General features: G+C 41.6%; 1 protein-coding gene across 5 annotated transcripts in view; it reads right to left on the reverse strand.

Annotated features, from left to right (window-relative positions):
- The window catches only part of LOC135510629 (rap1 GTPase-GDP dissociation stimulator 1-like), a 58,035-nt gene that overhangs the window by 15,707 nt on the left and 21,061 nt on the right, over positions 1 to 21,267 (reverse strand). For 4 of the 5 annotated variants that reach the window (XM_064931700.1, XM_064931698.1, XM_064931699.1 and 1 more), the window contains 5 exons: positions 19,794 to 19,919; positions 16,080 to 16,226; positions 9,106 to 9,234; positions 8,555 to 8,680; positions 300 to 443 (listed from right to left, as the gene is read on the reverse strand). In XM_064931700.1, the coding sequence (XP_064787772.1) occupies positions 300 to 443; positions 8,555 to 8,680; positions 9,106 to 9,234; positions 16,080 to 16,226; positions 19,794 to 19,919 (672 nt within the window). The remainder of the gene's footprint in view (positions 1 to 299; positions 444 to 8,554; positions 8,681 to 9,105; positions 9,235 to 16,079; positions 16,227 to 19,793; positions 19,920 to 21,267) is intronic. The other variant, XM_064931702.1, reaches the window with a different exon arrangement.

The following is a 21,267-nucleotide window of genomic DNA, read 5'->3' on the forward strand; positions in this document are numbered from 1 at the left end:
CACCAGTTTAGGCTGTTTCGGTTTTCATGTTACGTTTGTTGTTTTTGTATTGATTCGTGTTTCCTTTGTTTTATTAAACATGAATCTAAATAGCCACGCCGCATTTTGGTCCGACTCTCCTTCACATAAAGAAAGCCGTTACAAACTGTATGTATGTATGTATGTATGTATGTATGTATGTATGTATGTATGTAGTCAGAAGTTTACATACAGAAGTACATACATTTAAACTCAGTTTTTCACAATTCCTGACATTTAATCCTAGTAAAAATTCCCAACTGTATGTGTGTATGTAGTACCTCCCAGCAGCAGCAGCACCATGAGGTCGGAGGCTGTTTTGAGCTGCGCCACATCCTCCTCCCGCACTCCATCCACTGTGTGAACTACCACATCTAACAGACACTCCACCAGGCCGGCCTCCACCAACTGCAGCTTGATCACATCTGAGAGACAGAAAAGAGAGAGACAAAAGAGCGAGACAGAAAAAGAGAAAGACAGACAGAAATTCAGTTACACAGAATTAACAATGACATACACTGCTCAAAAAAATAAAGGGAACACTAAAATAACACATCCTAGATCTGAATGAATGAAATATTCTTATTAAATACTTTATTCTTTACATAGTTGAATGTGCTGACAACAAAATCACACAAAAATGATTAATGGAAATCAAATTTATCAACCCATGGAGGTCTGGATTTGGAGTCACATTCGAAATTACAGTGGAAAACCACACTACAGGCTGATCCAACTTCTATGTAATGTCCTTAAAACAAGTCCGAATGAGGCTCAGTAGTGTGTGTGGTCTCCACGTGCCTGTATGACCTCCCTACAATGCCGGGGCATACTCCTGATGAGGTGGCGGATGGTCTTCTGAGGGATCTCCTCCCAGACCTGGACTAAAGCATCCGCCAACTCCTGGACAGTCTGTGGTGCAATGTGGCGTTGGTGGATGGAGCGAGACATGATGTCCCAGATTTGCTCAATTGGATTCAGGTCTGGAGAACGGGCAGGCCAGTCCATAGCATCAATGCCTTCCTCTTGCAGGAACTGCTGACACACTCCAGCCACATAAGGTCTAGCATTGTCTTGCATTAGGAGGAACCCAGGGCCAACCACACCAGCATATGGTCTCACAAGGGGTCTGGGGATCTCATCTCGGTAACTAATGGCAGTCAGGCTACCTCTGGCGAGCACATGGAGGGCTGTGCGGCCCCCCCCAAAGAAATGCCACCCTACACCATGACTGACCCACCGCCAAACCGGTCATGCTGAGGGAAGTTGCAGGCAGCCGAACGTTCTCCATGGCGTCTCCAGACTGTCACGTCTGTCACATGTGCTCAGTGTGAACCTGCTTTCATCTGTGAAGAGCACAGGGCACCAGTGGCGAATTTGCCAATCTTGGTGTTCTCTGACAAATGCCAAACGACCTGCACGGTGTTGGGCTGTAGAAAGCACAACCCCCACCTGTGGACGTCGGGCCCTCATACCACCCTCATGGAGTCTGTTTCTGACCGTTTGAGCAGACACATGCACATTTGTGGCCTGCTGGAGGTCATTTTGCAGGGCTCTGGTAGTGCTCCTCCTGCTCCTCCTTGCACAAAGGCGGAGGTAGCGGTCCTGCTGCTGGGTTGTTGCCCTCCTACGGCCTCCTCCACGTCTCCTGATGTACTGGCCTGTCTCCTGGTAGCGCCTCCATGCTCTGGACACTATGCTGACAGACACAGCAAACCTTCTTGCCACATCTCGCATTGATGTGCCATCCTGGATGAGCTGCACTATCTGAGCCACTTGTGTGGGTTGTAGACTCCGTCTCATGCTACCACTAGAGTGAAAGCACCGCCAGCATTCAAAAGTGACCAAAAAAATCAGCCAGGAAGCATAGGAACTGAGAAGTGGTCTGTGGTCCCCACCTGCAGAACCACTCCTTTATTGGGGGTGTCTTACTAAATGCCTATAATTTCCACCTGTTGTCTATTCCATTTGCACAACAGCATGTGAAATTTATTGTCAATCAGTGTTGCTTCCTAAGTGGACAGTTTGATTTCACAGAAGTGTGATTGACTTGGAGTTTCATTGTGTTGTTTAAGTGTTCCCTTTATTTTTTTGAGCAGTGTAGTTAATCCTATGGTGAGAACGAGCACTGCCTGGTCATGCATGCTGTGAAAAGATGTCAAGTCAGCAGTTTATCAACAACTTGTGACACACACACACACAGCATCTCTCCCACAGACACACGCCAGGTTTGTTTATACACCCCACTTATGACATACACCTTTGTCTGTTTTTTTGTCCAGCAAAAGTACAACTAAAATTAACTATTTCAGAAGCTTTGTGCATTTCTTGTTGGCTAATCTTCCACAGTTGCCATTCATCCGGAAACGGATGACTCCCATTGGCTTCATCCAAAAGTCTCCGACACAAAATCCCAGTGTGCCGACAGTCTTTTCTTTTTTAGGATGCCTACCTTACTTGTGATGTTTACTTTGTGATTATTACTTTTTTCGGACCTAATTCCACTTCCCCTGCTCGAGTCTCAAAGGGTCCAGACATAGGTGCATGTCTCTAGTCTACTCTGCACTGGCATAATCATTATGAAACATCCTGTTTGTCTTCGTTTTGTTTTTCCAAAAGTGTATGTGAGTCATGAGACTGGTAGCAGCACCCTTGGCGTTCCTTATAAGGCAGTAGACATCTCAACTGTAACATAAATATGTCTTAGATAATGAAGATGTGTGAGTACACACACACACACACACACACACACACACACACATATATATGATTCAAACATAGATAAAATGGCGATTGATGCACTGGACTATTGTGCTGTGCCATCTAAGGAATAACCTTACAAGGCAGTACTACTATGTAAGGAAAGTCAGTCTTTCCTGGCAGGAAGTCAAAGTGAGAAACAGGAGGGTGGTATAGACGACAGTTGGTTCATCAAGACATGCATAGTATCAGGGTGAACTTCATTAAAACAACATCCATTTAACTTGTTCAAATACCGGTTGAATGGATATGACCTGGAAGTCCTGGCTCACTCAAGGAATCCCGCTTGTGATCATTTTCAATAAAACATCTGGGGGAAAAAGTGTTTTGAATGACCTACTTATAACCTCAATTGGAATGCAGTGGCTGTACAATAACATGCTGTACATGATGTCCGAGCTCTGGGTCTTCATTTCACAGCTCTGCATGGGTTTTGACGGACAGACATTCTGAACTTGAGCACCACGCGCAAAGTTGCCCCCATCCCTCCCGCTAATTGGCTAACCTTTGCAAATGTTTTGTTGTCTGAGTGAGGGAATTGCTGTAATTTACGAGGACTTGATGTATTTTGAAAGATGAGACGTTGAGGATAATAAATACAGCTTTGAATACTGCTATCGTGGTTATGCATATGCTTTCCATTACAATTTAGCCCTATCCATATATGCCAATTAAACTGAAATTGCGGGTGTCAAGGTCATATAAAATAGCAAGCTGTTACTTGAATTTCTTGAAACGCTTCACTGTGTGTTTATTTGTCTGTTGTTGTGTTCATCCTGTTGAGGTGTGGGGTAGAGACCTTCACGGGTCCAAAATAAACTGACCCGTCCTGTAATGGACCTGGGACTTTTGAGAAAGAGAAAAAGAGGGATAGAATGAAAAAGAGCGAGAGTAAATAAAAGACCCGTTCTGAACGGACCAGAGGACAACTAGACCCATTCCGTATAGATCCGGTAGGTTCAATCTTTAAGCTACTTTATTAACCAGAGCTGATAAGGTCTGAGGGAGGGAAAGTAGCGAGAGGTGATGCTCGAGCAGGAGTTGTGCGGTGTCTGTAGGCTACTGTGAGTGTAAGCAAGTGACATGGTGAGCAGGGAGAGGCCAACAACAACAAGCTACATGTGCCACTCTCGTGAAAAGCAAGAACAGAATCTCTCTCTCTCTCTCTCTCTCTCTCACACACACACACACAAACACGGAACCCGGATCGTGTGTTGGGTATTCAGGTGGATCGGTGAAAACTTCCAGTGTAGGTTACAAATCAATATACATTGTTTTATTGTACCAACTCTGCAGATTGTCCGATCTGAAAAATGTATAGGCTAAATAATGCTAAATGCTTCACTAGTGGGGGAGGCCTTGGTGAATGCAACCGTTTGTTTTCTTTCTTGGACTAATGTGTTTGTAAAGCCCAAAGAAGACACTTGAGGAAATTGAAATAAAATGGTACAGAATGTTCTTAATTAGTAGTTTATAATACTTCTTATTTACATTGATCCATGTATATTAAAGGCCTATATCATAACATTGTTCAATATTTATATAAATTAATTAGCAACAGTCTTGGACCAATCTACAGTCTCTGGCCCCACCCTACATGACACAGAAATGAAGTGCTTATGTCACACAAATGACTTGGTTCCGTTGTCACCCACAAAACAAGGGTTAACTTATAACGGAGCCTATTCCTCATACAGCAGTATTGTCAAAGATAAAAGAGAAGGATACAGGGTTCAAATCAGGCGGTGTCAAAGGAAGGCCCGAAAAAAATGGACAAAGACTCCAGCCACCCAAGACTGTTCACTCTGCTACTGTCTGGCAAACGGTATCGGGGCATCTGCTCTCCGGCCAATAGGCTCCGAGACAGATTCTATCCCCAATCCATGAGACTGCTAAATAGCCAGACTGTTAAAGTAAATAGTCAATGAATGGTACGCCACCTATCTGCACTGACCCTACGCACACTCACAAGACATTATAAATACACATACATACCGACATAACAAAAACACACATATTACACACTTGTACACTCATCATTGGCTGCTTCTCCACTGTTGTTTATTTTACTATTATTATCTATCCTGATGTCTAGTCAATTTACCCTGCCTTCATGTACATATCTATCTCAAATACCTTATTATTATCCATTCTGATGCCTAGTCACTATACACTGCCTTCATGTACAGTTGAAGTTGGAAGTTTACATTCACCTTAGCCAAATACATGTAAACTCAGCTTTCCACAATTCCGGACATTTAATCAGAGTAAAAATTCCCTCTTAGGTCAGTTAGGATCACCACTTTATTTTAAGAATGTGAAATGTCAGAATAACAGTAGAGAGTACAATTTATTTCAGCTTTTATTTCTTTCACCACATACCCAGTGGGTCAGAAGTTTACATACACTCAATTAGTATTTGGTAGCATTGCCTTTAAATTTTTTAACTTGGGTCAAACGTGTCAGGTAGCCTTCCTGAAGCTTCCCACAATAAGTTGGGTGAATTTTGGCCCAGTCCTCCTGACAGAGCTGGTGTAACTGAGTCAGGTTTGTAGGCCTCCTTGCTCGCACACGATATTTCAGTTCTGCCCTCAAACTTTCTATACGATTGAGGTCAGGGCTTTGTGATGGGCACTCCAATACCTTGACTTTGTTGATCTTAAGCCATTTTGCCACAATTTTGGAAGTATGCTTGGGGTCATTGTCCATTTGGAAGACCCATTTGCGACCAAGCTTTAACTTCCTGACTGAAGTCTTGAGACGTTGCTTCAATATATCCACAATTTTCTGTCCTCATGATGCCATCTATTTTGTGAAGTGCATCAGGCCTCTCCTGCAGCAAAACACGCCCACAACATGATGCTGCCACCCCCCTGCATCACGGTTGGGATGGTGTTCTTCAGCTTGCAAGCCTCCCCCTTTTTCCTCCAAACATAACGATGGGGATTATGGCCAAACAGTTCTATTTTCGTTTCATCAGACCAGAAGACATTTCTCCAAAAAGTCCGATCTTCGACCCCATGTGCAGTTGCAAACCGTAGTCTGGCTTTTTATGGCGGTTTTGAAGCGGTGGCTTCTTCCTTGCTGAGTGGCCTTTCAGGTTATGTCTATATAGGCCTTGTTTTACTGTGGATATTGATACTTTTGTACCCGTTTCCTCTAGCATCTTCACAAGGTCCTTTGCTGTTGTTCTGGGATTGATTTGCACTTTTTGCATCAAAATATGTTAATCTCTAGGAGACAGAATGCGTTTCCTTCCTGAGCGGTATGATGGCTGCGTGGTCCCATGGTGTTTATACTTGCGTACAATTGTTTGTACAGATGAACGTGGTACCTTCAGGCGTTTGGAAATTGCTCTCAAGGATGAACCAGACTTGTGGAGGTCTACAATTGTGTTTCTGAGGTCTTGGCTGATTTCTTTAGATTTTTCCATAATGTCAAGCAAAGAGGCAATGAGTTTGAAAGTAGGCCTTGAAATACATCCACAGGTACCTCCAATTGACTCAAATGATGTCAATTAGAAGCTTCTGATAAGGCTAAAGCCATGACATCATGTTCTGGAATTTTCCAAGCTGTTTAAAAAGGCACAGTCAACTTAGTGTATGCAAACATCTGACCCACTGGAATAAACGTTGTGCGTGATAAAGTGAATTATAAGTAAAATAATCTTTCTGTCATGCACAAAGTAGATGTCCTAACCGACTTGCCAAAACTATAGTTTGTTAACAAGAAATGTGTGGAGTGCTTGAAAAACTAGTTTTAATGACTCCAACCTAAGAGTATGTGAACCTCTGATTTCAACTGTATCTACCTCAAATATCTAGTACCTCTGCACATTGATCCGGTACTGTATAGCTCCATTCTTGTGTATTTTATTTTATTCCTTGCGTTTCTATTTTATTTTTAAACTCTGCATCGTTGGGAAGGGTTTGTAAGCAAGCATTTCAAGATAAAGTCTACACCAGTTGTATTTGGCACGTGACAAATAAAATTGGATTTGATTTGTATGAAGGGAGAAAGAGATTAAAATATGCTTGAGTCTAGGATTGTATAGTGTGTGTGTGCATGCGACAGAGAGAAGGATAGAGAGAGACCGAAAGAGAGACTTTTCTCTGGAGTAGAGTTAAGTAGGATGTTGTCTAGGAGACTGGCAGAATGGGAGAATCCACTGTGCTGCCCAGAATGATAACAGTCAGCGACTCTCTCTCACACACACACACACACTGTATCACACTATCCTTCTCCCCCACCCACACACTATTCCAAGCATGCTCTTTTTGTGTGCTAAAAACAGCTGACACATTTTCATACAGCAGCCTCAGCCGTGCAGCTGACAGCTAAGGATGCACGTGCCGCTTCACTCCAATGATCAGTTACCAAGGCCACAGGTGACTCCACATAATGTAGTCCCGAGTGCCGTGAGTGAGAATTCAGAGGAAAATACGCAGTGTGAAATACATTCAACTGGTAACCGTAATTCTCCCTTTAAATGATCCTCATATAATTCAATAAAATCACTCTGCGTACGCATTGAAGCCAGGATATGTCTTTACTTGGTTTTAGGCACTGACCCAAATATTGCAGTGGTGGCTATATTTATTTTGCTGTTCAAATGTGCAGTGTGACTTCAACAAAGGTAGTTTCCTCGCCAAACCGTGACTTCAACTAATTCATTATTCACTTCTGACAAAGGGGAGTTTAAAAAAATCTGAACTAGATCATTTCTAATGTGCATGCCCTCCCCACACAGACCACTGTTTCTGCATGCTTATTTGACGTGTAATCATGGCTAATGGAAATGGCCATATGGATGCAATCATTTGCAATGCTAATTCTACAACATCAAAACACTGGCTCAATAATTCAGTACTATATTCTTGTACCCCAACTAGGTTTGGGCGGAATACCGTATACGGAGGCATTTTGAAATACAGATGTTTTTTTTTTTTACGGTATTGAAAATCATATCTACATTAATACATTCATTACGGATAGTCCTGAATGAATTGTGAATAATGAGGAGTGGGAAAGTCAAAGATCATACACCACAGACATGCGAACCTCTCACCATTACCAATAACTCAGCACTTTCTCAGTCATCATTATTCGCGATTCATTCAGGATTATCCACAATCATGGTAGCATCCACATGAATGTAGAAGTGTTTAGAAACATGTTCTACTCTTAATTACAATTAGTGGCTCCAACAAGACAATAAATCATTTACTATTAATTTCAATTGGTCACAAAATAATCTGAAACAGAACCAAAATGAACTGAAACCAAAATGAGTCACAAGCTTGATGTAAACACTGTGTGTTAGGAATATGGGACCAAACACTAAACTTCTGACTCCTTTATTTATAATCATCTTTTTGGGTGTCAATCATTTTGAGAAAGATTTTGTTTAGCATGTTAGGTAAAATATAAATTGTTACACAAAATCTATTTCTCTGAGAAATTAATTGTATTAGTATAAAATAATAGAATTTCCACAGATTTTTTGAGCACACAGTATAGCTCAGTATTTACATTTATTTTACACAGTTATTATTGCTTAAGGGTGTCAATCATACAATTATTATAGCTTTAAGGGTGTCAATCATTTCTCACCCCACTGTACTTACACAGTATGACATCACATTCCCCTGACAACAGTATGTGGATCGGAAAATAACTCCCGCCTACTGTATTATATGTTGACATTTGATCATTGTAACCCGACTTGCCCGTCTTAATCACCTCTGTAGGGATAAATAAAGTTGCATGGAATTACCGTTCTCAGCGAGTGGAGCCAGGACCTCAAAGATCATCTCCTTCTTCTCGTGCTCCGCCTGCCTCTGGAACAGACGCACCAGCTCCTCGGCGATGTTCGTGGAGGCAAACTGCTCCTTGCTCGACTCTGCAGAGAGGGAAGGAAATGTTCAATCAAGACGACATGACTGGTCCAATCTGTTTGGGATTCAGCGGAATCTTTCCCGTGTTTAGTCATCATCGCAACGATGAGCACCAGGCTAGCTAGCGAAGACAGACACCGGAATCCGTTCTGTCCCCGGTTTATATATGACAAAAAATGTGAAGCAAGTCACCGTTCAACTTCCTACTAGGGTTTTGAATTATTCGGCAAGATAAAAATATATGGTACGCTTTTCTTATCTATGCCGATATGGTATGGTATCTTGGATTACATATCGATGGCAGGTTTATGCTTAAAATCCCAGATAGTATTGTAGAAAAACTGAACCGCAACCAAAATGGCAGATCAACAGTGTTCTGATGTGTGTACACACAGAATTAGAACTCTACATCTATGGTAGGCATACTCACCGAGCTCGGCAAGGTTTCCGAAGGCAATGAGGCACATCTCTGTGAGGGCTGTGTTGTCAGAGTGGAGCCCCACCAACTTCACCAGGGTGGGGATCACTCCCATGTTGATCAGCTGGGCCTGCAAGGAGTCTGGAGAGGACACAGGGGGCATAACAAAGGGGAGGTATAAGCACTGCCATCTAGAGTTTGGGAGTTGGAATTACATTAAGGCCAGTGCGGGGGGGGGGGTGTGTGTGTGTGTGTGTGTGTGTTTAAAAGTGTAATCAAGCCAAAAGGGAGGTGTCAAGAAATAATTCCAAAGTCTTAAAATAAGAGCCTCTAGAGGATTGTAAAAGGCCATTTCTAAACAAAAGGGAGAGGAGTTGCTGTAAACAAAGAAAGAAATCTGCACAGTTGTTTTCTATTTGCATGTAGACGAGCTATATATTGTCCTTAAGGTCCATGTCATATACAGTACGTCAGAGAGCAGATGTATTTCCCTGGGTATAGTAAGCTCTGCAAAACCAGCTCGCGCCTATAGAGGGGAGATAGGAGAAAGAGTTGATTAAGTTAATTTTAAAAGATGACCGACACTGACAAACAAACAGATGACAAAGGAAGGATGGATGAAGAGAGAGGAAGGGGTGGAGGGGAGAGAAGTAAAAAGAAGGGACTAAAATGAATGAATAAGCACATTTTAAAGACAAAAAGATAGAGATTAAAAGGGTATAAGGAGAAAGGGAGGGGAAGCGAGTGAGTGAGGGAGAAAGGAAGGAAGTAACCGATTGATAAAAAGTTATTTTGGTGAATTAATGAGGGTCCTCGCTGAAATACAAGTGAGGTTTGTTATTCTTTCAAAACATTAACCATAATCCACATTATGCCTCGACACAACCACAGGCCTTACGGGAGGCGAGCGAACTCCAGAAACATAAACCAACTTGGGTCACAAAGTTATCATGAACCAAAATCTCCAAAAAATAAATAACATTTACAAAATCTCGATTTCTATGTGTTAGGGAATGTCAAACAAGGCCTTGTAGAAATAATTGTCAATTTGCACAGCCGCTGTAAAACACTATTGGATGTGCGGATCCCCCTATAAATATTAGTGAAGGTTACATGAGCTGTGGTGACAGTTTACAAACAGCCAGCTGAAGGGAGCGGACCGCTGGCGGCCACAGAAACTCATTTGCATGGTGTAATTGCAAAATGCTCCGGCCCGCGATGTGCAGAGTGGATCAACTCCATTACTCTGACGTGTTAAGATTCCGTAGCCAATGGGTAGAGGACAAGACCGTGGTCGCTCTCCTCTCTTTACAGGACGTGTAGCGCACGTGGTAATTGTACGCACTATTATCAACTAGCCGATCAGTACTATTTTTTGGTTTTACCGATTTGTCAAAATCAAGTCGCGGGCCAGAAAAAGGTCACTTCTTTGAAAATATATAGGGCAATGATCATACTTTCTATCTAGTTTAAGATGTTCAAGTGCGTTTGATTATAACTCACATGTGTCAAACAGAACATTCACAATGTTTTTTAACCAAAACACTAATTCCCCCCTCCAATGGGCTGGATTGAATGGGCTCATGGGCAAGGCCATAGTTTGACAACACCTGGTCTAGAGGCGATATGAAGTGTTTCCGTCCTGTTTTCTCAAGCATCCTTCCCATGGAGCGGCAAAAAAATGGCCTTATTCAAAGCTAAACAGATTAGTCCATAAATAACCATAATTGAGAGAAAACATGTTTGCGTGAGATATCTTAAAATGAGATTTGACTTGAGGCTTTGCTGAACCTCGTGAAGTGGTTTCATTTAGTCCCTGATAGTGGTGCGTGGCAGCTGGGGCTAAACGTTGGTGGCACCGGAAGTAGCACCGCTATAAAGCAGAGGACAGTGTAATCAACATATAAAATAGAATTCTACCCATCACGGAACATTGACTTGAATGAGGATGTCCGTTCTAATAAATATATTTCTACTGAGTAATCACAGCACTGTTTAATGTCTGATGATTGGATCGCAGATCATTGGGTTATGGAGAGAAAATCCACTTAGCGCCATGTTTAATTGTGGGAAAGAAATTTGACATTGAGAGCCTGAGGGGTACATTTTTTGCTGTCTCATGTGCCTCCCCTGAACGCCACGTTTTCGTACGCATTTATTTTTCCTCAGTCTATTTTGGTGAGTGACCTTGGACTGGTCGGGGATCATACGGGAGAGGCGATAGATCGAAAAGTAATTACTGTTCCGCATCTCACCCACCGAGGAGAAGAAAAAAGAAACTTGGGCCATTCATTAATTATTTACAAGATTCAGAGAGCAGCAGTACATCATGGAACCTCAGGGGTGTAAACACCCATGAGCATCCCTCTCTCTAAACCACGAACCAGCCTTGGGTAGATTCATTAATGCAAACCTTAGCAAAACATTTTGCAACAGAGAGTGTTTTGCAATGAAAACGAGTTTCTAATTGGACAAATTCAGAGCAATCTCACTCGGTTTCTGCCCATTTGCTTCCTAGTGAATACACTCCTGGTGAACCAACAGTCCAACCAAGACCACAACTCAACGTTCTGCCCTGGGTTCCAGTTACATTTTCTACTAACTTTAAAGATGTTAGGGTTGTACGTGTACAGTAACTTGTAAAAGAAAAATGTTACATCATTATGACAAGACTAGTTACTTAGCTACCACAGTTAAAAGGGTGCTAAACCATGTGTTCATGTGAATAGTGAATCTATCTATGCATAGTTACTTTAATAACTCTACCTACATCTACATACTACCTCAACTAACCGGTGCCCCCACACAGTATCGGTACCCTCCCTGTATATAGTCTCGCTATTGTTATTTTACTGCTGCGCTTTAATTACTTGTTACCTTTATCTCTTATTCTTATCTGTATGTTTTTGAAACTGCATTGTTGGTTAGGGGCTCGTAAGTAAGCATTTCATTGTATTCACCGGTTGTATTCGGCGCATGTGACTTATACAATTCAATTTGATCCCAAATGGCACCCTATTCTCTGGTGAAAAGAAGTGCACAAAACAGGGTGCCATTTGGGAAGAAGGCTAATTAAACTAGAAAAAAGGTTTTTGAAGGTTGACAGCAGAAGTGAACATTATTGATTACTTGGGACCTCGGCACCTGGATAGACTATAAAGGCTCTGCAAGGAAGGTTGTGGGAGAATAGGCAATCTAATTACAAACCAGAGAGTTACACGTAAGGGGGACAGAGAAATAGCTACAGCATAAGCTAAGGAGGGACACCCCCAACTACAAGACAAGCCGTCACTACTTTAAGAGGAAAATGACTAATAGCTCAAGCAGGACACAACAGAAAGCAATGGACAGACCACTCTCCAAGGGACACATATGCTCTTGCGCCGCGACCTCCTGTCACCATAGTGAGTAAAGTCTGAGTAGCATAAACTTGAACACTGGCTAACATATAGGCTAGAGTGACAATGACTTAAAGGTCCAATGCAACTGTTTGTATCTCAATATCAAATCACTTCTGGGTGACTGACCATTAAATACCTTACTGTGATTTAATTGAAAACAATGTTCAAAACCTGTCTAGGACTGGGGTTCCGCTGCCAACAACCAATGAAATTGCAGCGCACCAAATACAAATCAACAGAAATCTCATACATCACATTTCTCAAACATACAAGTATTAGGCACCATTTTAAAGATAAAATTCTCGTTAATCCAGCCACAGTGTCTGATTTAAAAAATGCTTTACAGTGAAAGCTCCACAAACAATTATGTTAGGTCACCACCAACTCACAGAAAAACCCAGCCATTTTTCCAGCCAAAAAGAGGAGTCACAAAAAGCATAAATAGAGATAAAATTCATCACTAACCTTTGATGATCTTCATCAGATAACACTCATAGGACTTCATGTTACACAATACATGTATGTTTTGTTCGGTAAAGTTCATATTTATATCCAAAAATCTTATTTTACATTGGTATGTTATGTTCAGTAAAACATGCAGTGATATTGCAGCGGGCCACATGAATTCACAGAAATACTCATTATAAATGTTGATGAAAATACATGTCATACATGTACATGTAGATAAACTTCTCCTTAATGCAACCGCTGTGTCAGATTTCAAAAAAACTTTACGGAAAAAGCATAATCTGATTACGGCACTCAGAGCCCAAACCTGCCAAAATAAATATCCGCCATGTTGCACAGTCAACATTAGTCATAAATAGCATTATAAATATTCACTTAACTTTGATGATCTTCATCAGAATGCACTCCCAGGAATCGCAGTTCCACAATAAATGCGTGTTTTGTTCGATAATGTCCATCATTTATGTCCAGTTATGTCCAAATAGCTTCTTTTGTTAAGGCGTTTGGTAAACAAATCCAAAAGCGTGTTCAGGTCCAGTCGGACGAAAAGTTCAAAAAGTTATATTACAGGTCGAAGAAACTTGTCAAACTAAGTATAGAATCAATCTTTAGGATGTTTTTATCATAAATGTTCAATAATGTTCCAAACGGAGAATTCCATTGTCTGTAGAAAAGCAATGGAACGAGAGATACCTCTCATGTGAAATGCGTGCGACAGAACAAGGCTGCTGGCAGACCCCTTAGTCAAACAGCTCCCATCCGGCCCCCCTTCACAGGCGAAGCCTGAAACAAGGTTCTGAAGACGGTTGACATCTAGTGGAAGCCTTAGGAAGTGCAACATAACCCATATCCCACTGTGAAATCTATAGGGGCTGAGTTCAAAAACTACAAATCTCAGATTACCCACTTCCTGTTTGGATTTTTTCTCAGGTGTTTTCCTGCCATAGGAGTTCTGTTAAACTCACAAACATCATTCAAACAGTTTTAGAAACTTCAGAGTGTTTTCTATCCAATACTAATAATAATATGCATATATGAGCATCTGGGACTGAGTAGGAGGCAGTTTACTCTGGGCACGCTATTCATCCAAAAGTGAAAATGCTGCCCCCTATCCCAAAGAAGTTTTAACAATGAGAAATTTCTCAAGCAAGAATTTTGCTAGGACAGGGAGTGGTTTGATTAGGTAGGGGAAAACTGAAAACTAGCTGTTATTAGCAGAGAGGTTTGGAACTCTTTCTTGTTGGTCTATATCAATAAGACTTCACAACAAGGTGCAGAATGGTTCCATTTGCATGATGGGGGGGCAAGAAGATCCTCAGCTCCACAAAAACCATTGACAACGGTGTGCCGTTTAAAGCGATGTTAAATAAATGTTAACTATTTGGTTCTAATATCATCACCTATTGAAGAGCATAGTCAGAACTACACATGTCCGATTATTCCATGCGAAACAGTTAACGGTCTTGTTCAGGGGCAGAACGACAGATTTTTTTCCTTGTCAGCTCAGGGATTCGATCGAGCAACCTTTCGGTTACTGGCCCAACACCACTAGGCTACTGCCACCCCAAGGGTAGCTACACAATAACTCTAAATATTGGCCACCATTAATTGGATATTTCAGTGATATAAAATAAAACTAGACGTGACAAGTATGAGTGGTCTAGGTTCATTTCCCATGCTTTGTGGGCTGTCTGTCAGTCAAAGAGCAGAGGGGCGCATTTGCCAATTAACTGTCATCTAATGATGTTAATTTTGCAAGCTACCGATAGAAACACACTTCAGTTGGCTAAACAGTGTTAACTAGACCTAAATGTACTTTTTTCTACACCCAACGTTTCCCTACCTCGCGAAGTTAGTTAACACGATCCCCTTTTCAACATTGTTTTTAAGAGTGTTTAATCACGATTGCTGCTGACAGACACGATAGGATACATTGATTGATGGACCACGTCAAATTGGCTAGCTAGCTAATAACAGATCATGTCAATATGGCTAGTTAACGAGCTAACTTTCAGTGGATAAACTAGATTACTATATCCAAATAGTTTGATTTTCTTTCCATCTATAGTGGTGATGACAGTAGTCCGACTAATAACTTTACCAGTACGAGGACTGGCCGATGTCAAGCGCTTTCCAAAAGCCTAATCTCTGATGAGGCTATTGAAATGACACATTGTTTGCTTAGCTAGCTAGCTACATGCCAAATAGCTAGATTACGCACACATAATTAGAAAATATATGATCAACTGATGTTTACTGATCATAAAAAGCATGCAGTTACTTGCTGTATATCTCTGACGATATAGCAAAAAATTGGCAAAATTGTTTAGCATGAAATAATCTGAAATTTGTAGTTCTGACTATGCTCTTCAAGAGGAGATTACTAACAAATAGTTAACATCGATTTAACAAAACGGCACATAGTTGTCAATGGTTTTAGTGGAGCTGGAAGTATCCTTGCCCCTCGGCAGCTAAATCGAACGCTCTGCACCATACTGTAATGTTTTATTGATAATGACCTATTAACTAATTTACCACCTGGTAATGTCACCAGGCAGGCCAAAACTCCAACCCACCAAAACAGCGGTTACACCAAAAGGGCATTTGCATAATTTTCCCTATTTGCCCGTACTATTCCAACCTCAGTGTGGAAATGTATTTAACTTGGGCCTTTAAGAACTGACTTTGAAAGACAGTTCGCTTCAAAATCAAAATTCGTCAGACATTTTCAGACTTCAATAGCAGTCGATATGAATCCATCCCATCTAATGAGAAGATCCAGTTAAATGAAAATATAGGCACAGTCTAATAGTTTGACATTAGACTGTGCCCATGTTACCAACTGATTTGGATTTGAGGCATATAGCTGAATCAATCCAACAGATGGCCTGGGACGTGGACTCATCTCACCAATAGACTACATAAATGTCTGAATTTTTAAAATAAAAATCACACAAACGTTCATATTAAAGTGAACTATCACTTTAAGACTGGATAAAAGCTGTCAACATAACATCTAGAACAGTCACCGACACTGCCAAAGTAGATTCATTCTTAAAAAGGTTTACTCTGTTTAGTCTGGTTAATGTAGTTTACCCGGGGGGAGTTGGTCATTACCATTATCATTGCTATAGTTCATCAGCATGCCACAAAAGACAGTCAAGAGCTTCCCATTGTCCGGGTCAGTATTTTGGGACAGTGACTTTATGTGTCCAGCTACTATCTGAGCCCCTCCCGCCTGGTCAACTGCACTCCTGCCCTCATCTGCAAAACAAAGAGGTCAGGGGGAAATCAAAAAAGAAGAAAATCACAATCACAACAACCAACCTGGGAAGAAAAAAAAACATCTATTAAAAAAGGGGAAAGTTAAGCAAGCAGTAAAAATAAAATAAATAAAAAACACACAAAATCACATAAGTAAATAACACATGCTATAGAAATACAGCCATAAATAATAATTATAATAATGAATCATAACGTGAAAAAGGAAAGGCAAAACAAAACATTACTTGAGGCAGCTAACTAGAAATTAAATCACACATAACCCAAGCTAATACCTGTTGCACATAGGTCAGAGACATGAAATTACATATTGTGCTTTTTGCCATTTGTTTTGGTCATCCCCACCCCAAACCTCAAAATGTAGTGGTGCGCTTGTGGCGATCAGTCTGAAGCAAAGACAAATTCAGTGACAGTGCTGATGAAGCCAATTAGTTAAAAAAAAAATAATTGAAATGACTGAATGCTAATTGATTTTCATCACAGGTAGATTCTTCCAGATTTCAGAATCATGGTCAAATTCTAATACAGTGTGGATATGAGTGGAAGAGACAACCGTACTACAGAAGTAATGGAGACAGGTTATGTATATGAGCATGACTGTGAACGGCAAATGTATGGTGGTAGAGTGACTGAGTCCCAGCTGGATTGAATAGAGAATAAATCTGTTCGCTTTGTGCAATAAAAAAAATCCTGCATTTTGGGAACTGAGGACCAGACAGCCTAGGGACCATGGGAATTGAAGTTGTCACACTCAGTGACTCCAGTCTGTTTTTATGAAATCATTTTTAGCAGACGCCTCATTGAGTGGCCTTAATTAGCACCGTATTACTACAGTACCCTTTTAGGACACTGCTCTGCTCAACATAGCAATCTACTACTGCCATGAAAATATATGCTAAACAAAAACAAAAATGCAACAATTTCAAAGATTTTACTGAGTTACAGTTCATATAAGGAAATCAGTCAATTGAAATAGACTCATTAGGCCCTAATCTATGGATTTTACATGGCTGAGTCAATTGAAATAAATTCATTAGGCCCTAATCTATGGATTGTACGTGACTGGGCAGGGGTGCAGCTTTGTGTAGGCTTGGGAGAGCATATACCTACCCACCTGGCAGCCTGGCCTACCCAATCAGAATGACTTTTCCCCACAAAAGGGTTTTAGTAGACAGAAATACTCCTTAGCACTGCCCCCCCCCCCCCCCCTCAGACAATCCCGCAGGTGAAGAAGCTGGAAGTGGAGGTCTTGGGCTGGTGTGGTTTCACGTGGTCTGCGGTTGTGAGGCCGGTTAGACGTACTGTCAAATTCTCTAAAACGAAACATGGGACCAACGCTTTACATGTTGGGTTTGGACTTTTGTTTAGTATAGTATTATTTATTTTTTTACATGATTTTGGACACAATTAGCCTATGTCATATTCATAGAACATAAAATGAACCTCACTAAAGGGTTAAAAATGTTTTCAACAATGTTAGATAGGTAAAATAATATTTTTTAAAAAGTGGATTAGTTGGTGCGCCCGAGGTTAGGGGTTAAACTTTAAGGACATCACCTTTGCCTGCAGACACCACATGTACTGTAGACCAGGATTGCTTGATGTGCCAAGATATAATGTAGCAAGATAGACCATAGACGTAGGGAGACCATGTGCTCTCATGGTAGCACCATCATGTGACAGTACACTAACGTTAGACATAAAAGGCACAAAAAAAAAGAAAAAGTGTGTCTGAATTGTGTTTGCCGACACGGGAACATAGACACATCATAAAGTGTGTGCTTGATGATAGACGAAATGGGGATGTCTGGGACGTAGCTAGCAGAGGAAGTGTTACAGTGTGGGTTTTGTCAGTATATTATTGTCTTCATTAGTTGTTTTAACACAGGAACATATTGAGACATTATACAGTCTGTGCTTAATGATGGCGGACAAAATAAGAATGTCTGGAACGCGCAGCTGCATAGCTTGCAGAGGAAGTGGTAGATGAGTCAGGAAAAGAAAAGAGGTGAGAGAGTGAAAGAGATGGACAGGGAGGAGGAGAGAGAGAGTTGTAGGAGAAACGGAGCAGAGAAAGCAAGGGAAAGGGACTAAACAAATTGCATGGAATCTGGTTACTGTTTTTCTGCTGCTCGGTCTGGAAGTTGTTTGAATGCACAACGATTGGCAGTTGAAGCGGTCAGTTTGACTTGTGGTAATTACATTTTGAAAAAGGGCCAGTACCGAACAACTACAGACTCATTCTAAGCTGATTTCTTCAGTGGTGCCCCCGTTAAGACTTGAAAACAGCTGCAGCTCCGACTGAAACACACGTTTCTGCCACTATGCTCTTCCACTCTTTATGACCCTATCAAACCATAAATGTCTCACCTTTCAGTGATGGGAAGAACAATGCACCAGAAACAATAGCTGCCATTAAGGCCTCTATGCAACACATTTTCCCCTTAAATGTATTCACGACAACTCTTGATTAATTCCCCAAAATCTTTAGTATAGTTACTTTTTTGAAGCGGGGGCCGCATTTGGTCTCCAACAAGGTCTGGAGGGTCCAACTGAAATTTGGTTATATTTCCTCGCCGTCAAGATAATAAAAAAAATCCTCTATCCATAGTTGTTTGAATTTGATGCTCCCTGACTGTCTAGCTTTCATTTTGGTGATTATTTAACGAGCTGGACAGAGTCAAAAAACTATATGAATGTAGGTCGTCTAATTTCTACAGTTCCCGTAACCAAAAATGTGTTTTACTCAAACCAGACTGAACAAAACCCTTGCGGGCCGGATCTGTATGTTCAACACCCGTTCTAGAGGCATTGGGGGAAGTGATTGTATGCAGTTTTATCTTTGTGTGACAGACTTTGAAGGTGAGGGTGTCCGTCTGGGGAAAGAAGTGCTGCTCTCAGCAGGAACTCAGGGCTGACTAGTTCCCCAGACTGACAGGGGATTGGCAGTCACCCTGGCGCCTATTAAAATGGACAGAACAGAATTCCTGAATAGTGCTATATTAGAGCTGCTTAGTGAAGCTTTTGTGAAAAATTATGGATTTCACATTGTCTTTCAGGTAGAATCATGGAATATCATAGTCATCCCACAGTAGAGAGCCTGTATTTTCAGATACTTTTGTCCCTTTATTGCCAGAGTATTCCAAATTATACCCAGAGTATTTCCCACTTGTGAAACAGGCTAGTCTATATCCCATTACGATGACCTAAGACTAAACCGATTTTCAACATATCAATGCCATACAAAAGAGCAGATATTGCTAATAGCCGGTTCAGATTCTGCTGACACCAGTATTCCCCAAGATGTAAGGCACCTCCTCAGGGAGAGCAGAGGGGGGACAGTTGTCAAATAAAGGCACTTCATTACTTCCTCTACAATTACACCTAGGCAAGATGGGCCCCCCCTCCTAATAAAGTGATTTCCCCATATAACATTTTTTTTTTAAATCTATTTGAAAATGTTGATGGTGGACCCATTGACACCGATCCCGGGTCCTTTTCCACCCGGTGAGAAACGTGTCAGGGAAACCTATGACAGGGTGTACTTACGGCTGTCGTAGCAGATGTTGCCTAGGGCACGGCCTGTCTGCAGCAGCACCTCATGGTCCTTGGAGTGGAGCAGCTGCACCAGGGGGGGGATGAGGCCCGCCTCCACACAGGGGCTACGCATGAACTCTGTGGAGGGGAGACAAAGCACAGGCAGGAATAGCAGTTAAGCTTGAGAGTGAAGTTTCCCCTAGGTACAGATCTAGGATCTGCTTCCCTTCCCTACAATCCTAATCTTAAAGGGATACTTCAGGATTTTGGCAATGAAACCTTTTATCTACTTTCCCAGAGTCAGATGAACTTGTGGATAGCATTTTTATGGCTCTGTGTGCAGTTTGAAGGAAGCTGCTAACTAGCGCTAGTGCAATTGCTAATGTGACGACCCTCCCACTCTGTCTGCCGAATTCTCTCATTGCCCTTGTTTTCCTTATTAGGATGTCGGTGGGTGGAGCTGGGAGGGTCGTCAGCAAAATTGGACACACCTGGGTTCGGGTATGTCCTGGGGATAAATACAACTTCCCATTCATTAAGGAGGCTCTCGCCATGCAGACACACCGTTGGATTTTGGGTGTGGCATTTTGTGTCTGTTTTGGCCCCTCATTATCACATCAATATATGCACCCACTCACACCATTGTTACTTGTTTATAGGTTACTTTAGTTAATAAATATAATTTTGTTATTCCTTGAGCTCCACGTTGTCTCTTTTTTTAGGAGCCTGTTTGTGACAAGTGGGGGCTCATCTGGGATTATAAAGTTGGTTCCTAGACATTTTGGTGGATATTATTTATGATGGGTTAATGCTATTTGGTATGCGTTTTGGTTGGTATTCACTGCATAGTCTTATAGGTGTGCAGTATAGTGCCTTAGACGTATCAGTGTTTTTGGTTGTCCGGTGACATCATCAAACGTGTTCCATGGAAAAGTATGCCAGTAGGCCCAATACTAGTGTTAAGCTAACTGGTATGAGTACTTTGTTTGGGAGAAAATGTGGAATTAGTGTTTGAGGACTTTGTTTATATTTTGTGACAGCTTTTTATTTGTTTGTTTTTTGCACTGTTTGGTAGGCCCAGTGTTGGTTGCCTTTTTGGTAAACTTACCACTGCGGTGAATAGATGGTTGTGTACTGCGTTGGATAGAGTAACACTGGTTAGTTTCCAGGTCCCTGCCCAGATTGGAAACTCTTTCTCTCCTTGCTGTTGGGACAGCGGTCTGAGGTGAGTACAATCTGCTGTGTACCTCAGTGGGAGATTTGGGTAGGGTAGTACCTATTTGCTACCCAGAGCTATAGCCTGTCTTTTCCCCTGTTAGGCTTAGCGACGTGTTCCACTTTGGAATACGTTGGGCATGGTTTTTTGTTTGTTATTTTTGTCAGTGGACTGAGCAGTGGTCTCACGGGCACATCCTTGGCTTGAGGGGAATCCGCCAGTGAGCTGGGGTGTTTTTCCATGCCAGTCCAGGCTACAGTGCATAATTAC

This window comes from Oncorhynchus masou, chromosome 23, assembly GCF_036934945.1.
Source record: "Oncorhynchus masou masou isolate Uvic2021 chromosome 23, UVic_Omas_1.1, whole genome shotgun sequence".
In the NCBI taxonomy this organism is placed as follows: domain Eukaryota; kingdom Metazoa; phylum Chordata; class Actinopteri; order Salmoniformes; family Salmonidae; genus Oncorhynchus; species Oncorhynchus masou.